Below are 11,359 nucleotides of genomic sequence, written 5' to 3' on the forward strand. Positions count from 1 at the left end.
AGGTATATGCCACCACCCTGGATTTGGAACTGGCTTTGGCCCAGGCTGGCCTTGAACTTAGATCTGCTTGCTTCAGTCTCCTGAGACCAAAGGCATGTACTACCTTGGCTGGGCCTGAGCTTCTCATAGCCACTATGCCTCAGGATCTGGATTAAAAGTGTGTATCATCCCATGTCGAGATCCAGGTAAGAAGCCTGTGTCTTCCAGCCTCAAGTTCTGGATCACAGATGTGCCCTCCATGTCTGGATTGTAGTTCATTCCAGATGTAGTCAAGTTGACGACCAGGAATAGCCATCACCCCATCTACTTGTGATTCCAAACTGAAATGAGATAGTCACCAACATCTCAACAGCAGATGTGCCTAAAGGCCAAAAGACCGCTGGATTTCAGGGCACCATAGTGGATGATTCAAACTATGCTTCTCACTTTGTAGGTAGGAAACGAGATTCTAAGAAGGGACCTCAGGTTTCTGAATGTTTGGGGGCATTTGTTTGTGTGTGTGTTTGTTTGTGTGTGTGTTTGTTTGTGTGTGTTTGTTTGTTTGTGTGTTTGTTTGTTGTTTGAGACCTAGCCAAGGCCTGCATATTTGCTGACATTGTCAAGCCAACATGGAACTAGAAAAGGGTAGATATTCTGCCAACACAATGAATCTTTTCCTTAGGAAACAAGGTTTTCCCTAAGGTGAGTAGCAGAAAGTCCTGTATAGTGGACTATGCTGACCAGTCTTCGTGACTTATCCCCCCACCCACCAAATACAGACCAAGAGATCCTCTCTAAGGCCCCGGCCTGGACCTGAACTCCTCTTCTGTAAGACTTGTGGCTTGTTATACCGTCCACCCCTCACAAACACTGGCACCACGGTCTCTGGGTTAGCACTGGTTGGCTTTCTCTTCACCCATGCAGATTCTCAGGACACTGCCCCTTTGCTTTTTAGCCTAGGCTCTACCTCCTAATCATCTGAGACTTCAGGCAGTGGGGTGGGGCTACCATTGACGCTGTTGTCCCCGACACCCCACCACAGCATGAATAATGTGCCCGTGGGTGAGATACAGAGACAGACGCAAGATGCAAGTTTTAAATATATCCAACTTTATTAGGAGTAGGTCGCTGTCACCTCAGCAGCCAGCTCCCATGTATACACAGTATACACACTCAGCCAGTCCCCAGACCCTCTCATCCTTCTGCAGTACACGAAATGCAAAAGAAGCAAGCCCAAAGGGGAAGAGGTTCCAGCAACAGTATCTAGAGTCCCCAGGAGCCGACTTCCACGCTGGGCTCCTTCCAACCCCCTCCCCAACATGATGAGCTCCATAAGAGGAGGGTATTTAGGTCTGAATCCTTCGATCAGTGCACACGATAGGCAGAAGAGACTCGGGGATCCCTAACCCAAAGTCTTACTGGTCCATAACCTAATGAAGATACTCCTGGAGCCCCCAGAACGTCCTTCTCCATAAGTGTGAGACATCACTTTGACTTTTTATTCCATCATTAGAAACCTGCGCCTCCACCTCACCTCTGCTCAGCCCAGGTTGACAGAAAATGTTCAAACACAAGACAAACTTCCCAAGTTGTCTTCGTCATAGTTCTTTTCAAAAGAAGAAATTTAAAAAAAAAAAAATATTGTGACAGGAAAAAAGAGTGTGGACACCTGGCATGTGTCAGGGACAAGAGTGGCCATCCCTCCTTGAAATGACTTGACAGCTGACAGCAATGCTACTCTGTCAGAGGCCAGTCACCTCAGTGGGAGCACCTCACCGCCCACTTGCCTGTACCTCTACCCTTTCTACGCAGCCCAGCAGTGCCTCTCTTCACAGGGACAGAAGGCCCCAAGCACAGGGCACCATGCTCTCATCAGCAAGCAAGGCTCCCCTTCAGCCTCAGACCCTGGGGACCTTTTGTCACTACAACTCTGAAGTACTCGTTGTGTCGCTACAAATCTGAAGTACGCTGTCCTTTGCCAGTGACAACATCCCAGTCTCAGATGGTCGCATGCCCTTCCCCCACTGTAGGAGTCCTAGGTGGACAGATCAGGATTAGAATAACCGTTTAGAGTAGTCGTTCTCAGCCTGCGGGTAGCGATACCTTTGGAGGTCCATCAACCCTTTCGCAGGGGTTGCTTAAGACCGTTGGAGAACATAGAAATTTACAGTATGATTCATAACGGTAGAAAAATTAGTTATGAAGTAGCAATGGAAATAATTTTATGGTTGGGGGTCACCACAACATGAGGAACCATATTAAAGTTTGCAGCATTAGGAGGCTGAGAACCACTACTCTAGGGGCTAAGCTGGTATGTGGATTCTGACTTCTAGGGAACATGTACAAGGACTGACAAAGACACCCCCTCCCCCACAGTGAAGACAAGGGCTTTGGTCTTGTCTCCATCTAGCTCTCCACTGAGGTCCTGGATACACTGCCGAACCTTTGAAGAGGCCCTATATACATTGGAGCTTCCAAGTCTTCAAGAATTACCCTGCTATAAGAAACATCTGGATTTCTATTTCACTGCCACGGCTACAAGGATGACAGATGGGTCTCCAGTATCCCAAGGTCAGGGTACTGGTTCTTAGTGTCTCCTAAAACCTGACCCCAAGGAACCTGAGGAAAAAGACACCCTGCCCGACTCTGAGCCCCAGCTGAGAGCCAGGCTGTGGGAATCAGGAAAGTCACACACAAACTTATTTCCGTGGCTGGGTACATCCAGCTGAGACTGGTGAAAGCACCAGGTTCCTTCTGTCCTAGAGAGCACGGTCTGAGGTAGCAAACAACGCACCCCGTTTACCTACCAGAGAGCTGAAGACCCGGGAGACATAATGTAGCATGCCCACAGGAGACAGCAGGAGCTGCCAGAGTAGAAGGCTGACTTGCCAGCATGTGGGTTCTCAGCACCTCGCCCTCCCAGGCACGACCGCTCCCCCTCAGTGGGTACAGGGCTATGGTCACTTTGGAAGGTCCCTAGGGCAGTGCATGGTCTTCGTCATCAGCCTCTCTTACATGTTCCTCTCTAGATGACAAAAAGTATCAGAACTCCTTTTTGCTCGCCAGACCCCACAGCTCCATACCTTCTCATCCTGACCCTGCTGAGAGCAGAACCCTCTAGAGCTTTTGTGTTCTCTACTTCAGCTACCAAATCATCTCCCCTTTGATGTGGCAAGCATCTGTTTGTCGTAGTTGCTCTCTCTTGATCAACACATGGTCCCTGTAGTTTCTCTGGCTGCCTTGGAAGCACCAGGGGCCACATCAAGGCTTCTCCAGCTGGTCTAATGCCTTTGTAACCATCCAGGTTACAAAGTTCTGCTCTTTCAAGGAGGACCGAGATGGAAGATGAGCAAACAGGGAAATTGCACCCAAATGAACCCAATCTCATTGTCCCTTTGGCTTCTAGTAACCCCTGAACAGTTTTACTCTTAGGTCCACGTGAGTCAAAAAGAAAGAAGGCAGAAGGCACCGCCAGACCCCTGCCTTATTCAGGGATAGCTCAGAGCTCCCGGGATCACCTGAGGGTGCCAAGCTGCAGGCCATAGCTCTTTCAGCAGCCTGTGACCTCCATTATGGGGGCCAAGGTCCCTGAAGTTCTGCCTGGGAGGCACCCAACTTCCAGGTTCCTTGGAAGCTGGCCTTCAGCACCTTCTGCCCAGCACCCATCTGTTGAAGCCTCTCCCACAACTGGCCCGAGGAGCAGGGCATGAGGTAGATTGTGCATTAGTTAGCTTCCCCCTGCCCAGTCCAAGGGGGAAGGAACCTCTCGCCCAGACCCATGGTCCTTGTTTCTGGATGTGAGTGACACTGTGACACAGACCACTGGCCGCTGTCCTCTGCTCCAGCTGACCACGGCACCAGCACAACAGCGGGTGGAGAATAAAAGTGTAGAAGAGACACTGAATACCCCTCAGCAGGGTCTCAAGACACAGAAGTCTAATTCCTGGGGCTTGCGGCGTAAGTCACACTGGTCCCGAGCCAGCAGCCTGCCTCCGTGGCCCACACACTTGAGCGGACGCCTCTTAAATCCACGGCCACAGCTTTTAGAACAGGGAGACCAGTTGCCGAGCTCCCAGGTTGGGCAGGGTTCCCCACAGGCTCGCTTCTCCAATGGCCGATGGTCTACATCACAAGCAGAGGCTCCTTGCTGCCCTGGGGAGTCCCGGCAGTCCACTGCTCGCTTCTGTAGGCCACTGCCACAGCTCACCGAGCAAGGCCCCCAGCTGCCTGCCACCCAGCGCGCAGGAGGTCTGTTGTCTGACTGTTCTACTTGGTTGGAAAGGCTAAGAACACTGTTGCGCAACACGGGGGAACCCCGAGGGTCCTTGGGGCGAGCGGACTTGTCCTCCCGAGGCTCTTTGGGCAGATAGAAGGAATAACGCACACGGGGCGGTGTCATCTTCCCCACCGACAGGACCTCCACAGTGAGTGGCTCCAGGATGGGTCGAGAAGCCTGCAGGCTCTCCACTGCAGTGCCAGTGCCACTATAGCGTAGCACACTGCCCTTTACCACCAGGTCCCGCTCTACAGCAGATACTACAAAGTGCCCATTGAGCAGGTATTTGCCTTGGCTGTTCTTCAAGGCCAGGTAGTTGTCATCTCCAATGAGCCCCTTGTAACCACGCTGACGGATGTCAATGCTGGAGGCACCGGCAGGGATGGCCACTACAAAATTGTAGCCGTGCCTGGAGAAAAGAGATTGTACATTATACAGATGCCCTTCGTCTCCTTCAAAGTAATAACTGCTTGTGGGTTTGGGATATATACCACAAAAATGGTGGCAGTTCACAAAGCTGATTGATTGACCAACACCATCCAAGGGTCAAGGGGGCAGAAAGCTGAAAGCTAGGCCTCAGGTAAGCTGAATGACAAGGCTGTAGGACCTTGTGATCTCTTTTCTTTTCTTTTCTTTTTTTTGGGGGGGTGGGGGGTGGGGGGTGAATCTAAAGTATAATAAAAACACAAGTTTGAAGCTACTATTCCTTCTTGTCTCGCTGTTCGTCTTGGGAAAGTCTCAGCATCTCTAAGTCTGTTTCTTCACCCACTAAAATTCTCAAGCTACGCTGTGCTAACTAGCTTTGTGTCAACTTAACTCAGGTTAGAGTTACCAGAGAGGAGGGAACGTTGACTGAACGAATACCCCAATAAGATCAGGCGGTAGGGAAGGCTGAAGGGCATGTTCTTAGTTAGCAATTGATGGGGGGCAGTTAAAAATAGAGCTCATAACCACACACACCCCAAAATTAGTGGGGTGGGGGGTGTAAAGAAGCCCATAGAACATAAATCACAGAGCATAGCCCCTGATCCAGAGGACTTGCTAGGCATCAGCTATTGAGCGACCGCCAAAAAGGACTTAAGTGTACAATGCTCAAGTCCAAGGTTGGTTATTGGATGCATTCCAAATGATGACCTTGGAGTCAGGGTCAGGAGTCTTAACTCAGATACCAATTCCCTGTAAGTCAGCTAGTTGCTGTGGGTTCCTGCATCCTCATCTACCCAGGGTGTTAAGGCTCCATCAAGTTCCAGATGTATCCACCCCCTGCATGTCTCTCAGAACAACCGCTTAAAAAAAAAAAAAAAAAAAAAACCTGCATCTGCAACAACTGAGCTCAGAGAAAAGGAGCAGGGGGACCATGTTGTGCATCACCCCTAGGGGCTGAGTAGAGGATGTCGTGTCTAGAAAGATCATCTGGCCTTTCTAACTTCAGCACTTGGACCCAAGAAAGTCAGGACAGGAACTCAAGCAGGACAGGCACCTGGAGACAGGAGCTGATGCAGAGGCCATGGAGAGGTGCTGCTTACTGGCTTGCTCAGCCTGCTTTCCTAGAACCCGAGATGACCATCCCAGGTGGCTGGGCCCTCCCCCATCAATTGCTAACTAAGAACACGCCCTTCAGCCTTCCCTACCGCCTGATCTTATGGGGGTACTTGTTCAGCCGAGATTCCCTCCTCTTTAACAGCTCTAACTTGAGTCAAGGTGATATAAACCTAGCCGGCACAGTATATCTCAAGAATGCTAGACAGATGCTAACAACATTTCAATCCCCCCGGAATCTCATCTCCTGTTGAGACTTGTCTTCATGCACTCATCTTGGTATTCATCTTTGTTTGCTAGACGGATGGATGGATAGATGGATGGATGGATGGATGGATGGATGGATGGATACATAAACAAATGGATGGACTATCCTCCCAGAGTGGCTAACAGTGATAGTATGCTCATTCTTACATTCACTCCACTCTAACCCAAGTTTTCAATGCCTAGGAGTAACTCCACTTCCACCACCCCCACCCATTGCCCTTGCCTATACCCTCCAGGTCCCAGAGCTTACATAGGCTTGGTGAAGAGTCCTGTCACCCTCTTACAGCTCTTATTATCTCCACCACACACACCACACTTGTCAAATTTCTTCTTGGAGCCCAGGTTCCCATCGCAGCCAGCCTTGATGCACTTGCCTTGGACACAGACCGAGGTGGAGTCAGGAGTACACAGCGTACCATCCACCACCTACAGCATTCCCAAAAAAGAAGAGGAGAGAGGCAACTCAGTGAGATGCTCCTCTGAAGGCTAGACCCTGCCCAGGTCTATGGGTCTCCTGTCCCTGCACACTCACCTTAGGTGCTAGCACATAGAAGTAGCCAGTCCCATTGGCTCGGCAGATGAGCTTACACTTGTCACGTGGTGACACGCCTGAGTACTTGGGTACCCATGCCACAGCTAAAGTGAGCCGGTTGGTGCTGTGGTTGTAGCCATTGAAAGCTTCACATTGCTCTTCCCGGAAGCTCTTGCCAGAGGCTGGACAGGGAGAGAAAGCGCATAAAGTCGGCGGAAAAGAGGAGCCCCAGGAAGGTACAAAAGACAGCATCCTCCCAAGGATGCCCAGCTCTGAAAGCCCCTCTGCCTCCATGACAGTGTGGGAGTCATCCCCCACTTCCCAAGTTTAAAGCAGCATGGAACCAAAAGACACAGTGTACACTAAGAAGTGCCATCAGCAATGTGTCACTACCTCCAGTTATCTAGTCTCAACTCCTCTCCCTAACAGGTGTCCTGAACATGGTTTTTTTTTTTTTTTTTTTTTTTTTTGGATGATGAAACCCTTCAGCAGCCTATTAAGTCTCTTCTCATTACATTGTTAAATGTCTTACACAAAGTAACAAGAATTAAACTACTGATATACTTTGAAACATACTTCTGATGGATGTAGTCTTTGTAATGCATTTAAAAAAGCAATATTCAATGACATCGCAAATAATTTCTGTGATTTTCACATAAGGAGGAACATAATGGCATTTTGAGAATTCTTCAACAATTGGAGTAAAAAAAATTCATAGTTTCAATTGATGACAAAGTCACAGATATTTCTACTTCTACTGTCCTTTGTTGCCTATATGAAGGAAAAGGAAATATTGGTCTTTAGATGAAAAGATTAATTTAAAAGTGCTGGGCTGTGTGGGGTAGTGCATGCCTTTAATCTCAGATCTCCATATGCAGATCTTTGTGAGTTCAAGGCCAGTCAGGGATACACAGTGAAACCTTGTTTCCAAAAAAAAAAAAAAAAAAAAGTGCTAAATTTCTAATTCGAGGGGAAACTAAGTTTCAGATAGAAGCATCATTGAAAATTAAAATGTAAAAATTTCCCACTGAGTTCATGGACTCTGGATTCCTGCTTAAAAGATGGGCTTGTAAAAAAAAAAAAAAAAAAAAGTACTGTAAAAACTCTGAAGACTTCTAAAGGCCCACACCTCCACTCACTTAGTATCCCAGTCTGAGCACCAAAAAGCAAACACCTTTGCCAAAGTTGAGTGGCTAACGAATGATGCCAAGGGCAGTCTGCACTTTTCTCATTCCAACTCTTTCCTGGGAATTAGGATCCTGACTTCCTGACTGCAGTATTTGTGACCAAGGGTAACCTCCAGGCACACGGCCCAGAGAGGCCCAGGCTACTGCTGCCCTGTGTCTCACCTGAGCTGGGGCAGGGCTCCAAGTTGCAAGATCGGTATTTCACTCTTACTCCCTCGCAGTACTTTCCGCCGTTGGCAGGGGTAGGGTTGCTGCACTGCCTCCGGGCCAGCTGAACGCCCCCACCGCAGGTGCGCGAGCAGGGACCGTAAGGCTCCCACTTGGCCCAAGAGCCGTCCACCTGTGTGGAAAAGCAGGTTACAGTCTGGCAGAGCCCAGGTGCCACACCCAGCCCCTCTCCTAAGGAAGCTCCCAGAGAAGCCGATCCGTTCCCAGCCCACCTTACTAGAAAGAAGTCCATCTCGTATCATGAGATTAAAAAAAAAGGAAGGAGGGAGCGAGGGAGGGAGGGAGGGAGAAAGGGAGAGAGGACAGAGAGAGAGAGAGAGAGAGAGAGAGAGAGAGAGAGAGAGAGAGAGAGAGAGAAACAGAGAGAGAGAGGGAGACAGAGAGAGACAGACAGAGAGAGAGGAGAGAGAGACAGAGAGACAGAGACAGAGAGAGAGACAGAGACAGAGAGAAACAGAGAGGCAAACAATCTATATGTTCAAGATCCTCCCAACACTTAAAATGGTTTATCAGCAAACACTACCTGTTCCCAGTTACAAATGAGAGTTCTGAGAAGAGACATCTTAGGTTGTGAACCCAGAGACCTAAGTTTTATACCTGCCTCTGCCTGCTCCACAGGAGTGTGCTTAGCTAACGGCCAAACCCCCTAGGTCTCACACTTGACCTGCATGAAATGAGGCCAGAAATACTTAGATCTGAGGTTGGATGGCAGACTTAAATTGGGTGGATTAGAGCCTCTGACCTGCCTCCGTGCAGGTTTCCTAAGTCTTTCCTGTGTGCAGTTAGTGTAACTACAGTCGTCTCCAAACCTTGGTCAGGTGCAACCACCAGCCAGACCAATACACAGTGTTGCCAAAGGCGTGTAAATGTTCGATAGTCTGACCTCCATCAGGAGCTCCCTACCAGAAAGTTCAAGCAGCAGCCTGATGTTAGTTAGCCTTGCTAATGTTTGTGCCGAGAGAATGTGTTAGAGAGAAAGGAGCAACCCCAAGCCATTGTCCAGCTTTGGGATAAACTATGAAGTGAGTTTGTGGTCATGGTCATTTGTTGCTAAGAAGAGAGAAGATTCATAATCTTCGCCATGTTATTTGTAGGATGCTAGTATAATGGCATCTCACCCCCTGAACACGTGTCAGTGGGCCATAGAGAAGCAGCTGAGCTGTAAAGCCCAGCAATACTGCTGTCACTCACAGAGCATGCATATCTACAGAGTGACCAAACTGCATGGACCTATGAAGTGTAAACGCTCCCTCCTTCATGTTCTGAGAGTCCTCTCTCTCTCTGTTCCTCCCTGATCTGAGCTCCTCTGAAGCCTGCCTAAGGGTAACCGTCAGCTAAAGTGCTCTCTCTAAGTTCAGCAGTGACCATCTGAAGATCGAGTGACCATGTCCAGGCCTTCTTATCTCAGCCTCTCTTCAGTATACAACACTGCACCTGCAGCTTTTAAGACAAACGCTATTTGATATAATTTTTCCATCTATTTGGGCAAAAGCTTTCACTGTGAGCCTTCCAGTCATTCACTCCTTCACTAAACATTTGCTGACTTCCTACTACATACATGCCATAGGTGCAGCAAGTCCCTGTCCTAAAAGGCACGACAGCCCAGCAAGGGGGACATAAAAAATGAGCTGGAGTTTGTGTGTATTGGCTGGGGTTAAAAGCAGGTGGCGGCAGTGGTAACAGAAGCTTTTGCATAAGAAGCTTCTGGATTCCCAGGCACACATCTGCCTAAAGGAACAATGGGTATGAGCCAGGCAGGTATTATGGAAAGAGCATTTCAAGCAGAGGGAGCAAGAGATATGGCTAAGAAAGGATGTGCCCTATGTGGAGGGGCCAGGGTTATCACAGCAGAGCCAACAGGAAGCCAGAAGAGGCTGTCTCCCGCCAAGCTGAATATAAGGGCCCTGTAGGGTGCATGCAGGAAAGTGGCAGAGTCTAACTCCTATTTTAAACAGATCCCACTGGCTGCTCTGTTCATTGCAGTCTGTAAGATCAGAAACACAGAGAGCCGCTGCGGAAAGACTGCCAAATTCCAGGCAAGAGGGAATGTGGCCTGGAACGGTTTGACAGCAAGGAAGCAGTGAGAAATGAGGTTCCGAGTCAATTCTGAACACAGGGTCAATGGGAATTGCTGAGATATCAGATGTTAAGTGTATGAGAAAATGGGTTTTGGCATAAACAAGTGGAAGGTACAGTTGCCAAAGCAGGTTTAGGGGATGTGGTGAGGAGCCCATTTTTATAGCTGCCATGTTTAAAATGTTTATCAGGTGTCCAAATGGACTTGCCAAGATTCATTTAAACATAGAAGTAGTTCAGGGCTGGAGACGTGGCTCAGCGGTACACATCTAGTGTGCACAAGGCATGGCACCTGAGGTTGACCTCTGCCCTCCCCTCTGAGTCTCCAGGGTTTGTATTTAAACTGAGACCAGCGAGCACAATTATACATTCGACTCCAGCCACATTCACCCATGCAGACACACATGTGGAGAGAGAACTGGACTGAGCCAAGGTGGTGACTAATCTAAGGGGTTATGACCCAGAGAGATGGGGAGGGGGTCAAAGGTGATTTTTGACAATAGACTGCAGTCTCTTAGCACAACAAGGAAGAAGTGGGGGTCATGAGAAGAAAACAGAGAACGACAGTTATGTGAGCGACTATAGGTCCAGACTGAAGAATGGCTGGAATCCAAAAAAACTGGATAGAAATAAGTGGAACAATATGACAGCAGGACAGACAGATGTTATGAATGAGGATGCTGAAGGAGTCCCTCAAGGTTGCAGTCACTTATAGGATAATCCACTGGGCTTTGGCTATACAAGGTAATGCTCTCTGTGACAGGGGACTAGACCAGTCTCTCTGGCAACCTGAGTTATATTTTGTTTTTTCATCATGAATATTTCTTAAAGTCCCAAATTTAGATTTGCCCTGGTACAGAGGTACAGGTTTGGATAACTATTCGTTCTCAGGTCACAGAAAAGAATTTTGAGAAAATAATTCTGCACCACACCCATTTCCAAACAGTGAATGGGTTGGGTACTTGGAAAACATTTGTTTGTAAGGATGTCACTTTGCACCTGACCTCTGCACTGTGTCTTCTCCCAACCATGGACAAGGGCAGGAGAGAGCCACTTATCCCCAGGGGCAAGGATGGTCTTCTTGTCCCTGCTAGAAAAGTACAGAGGCCTTTTTGTCCCTAACACAAAGCCTAAAGAATATAAACTCTGAGTTGCATTCAAAGAAGACCTGGGTGCTGTTGGTCCAGATTAATTAATTGCTAGTCTTGTTTCCCTGGAAGGAAAGTTTTGTTCAATTCTATTTCATCAGAAGAAGAAGAAGAAGAAGAAGAAGAA

The 11,359-nt window shown here is 48.4% G+C and overlaps 1 protein-coding gene across 2 annotated transcripts in view; it reads right to left on the reverse strand.

The window, feature by feature from the left end:
• Window positions 1-1,066: 1,066 nt before the first annotated feature.
• Window positions 1,067-11,359, reverse strand: part of Adamts15 (ADAM metallopeptidase with thrombospondin type 1 motif 15) — a 23,698-nt gene continuing 13,405 nt past the window's right edge. For both annotated transcript variants that reach the window (XM_021207174.2, XM_029543548.1), the window contains exons 5-8: window positions 7,943-8,120; window positions 6,594-6,775; window positions 6,312-6,487; window positions 1,067-4,664 (exon numbers count right to left, since the gene is read on the reverse strand). In XM_021207174.2, coding sequence (XP_021062833.1) covers window positions 3,890-4,664; window positions 6,312-6,487; window positions 6,594-6,775; window positions 7,943-8,120 — 1,311 coding nt within the window. In that variant the 3' untranslated portion in view covers window positions 1,067-3,889. The remainder of the gene's footprint in view (window positions 4,665-6,311; window positions 6,488-6,593; window positions 6,776-7,942; window positions 8,121-11,359) is intronic.

This window comes from Mus pahari, chromosome 10, assembly GCF_900095145.1.
Source record: "Mus pahari chromosome 10, PAHARI_EIJ_v1.1, whole genome shotgun sequence".
Classification (NCBI taxonomy): Eukaryota; Metazoa; Chordata; class Mammalia; order Rodentia; family Muridae; genus Mus; species Mus pahari.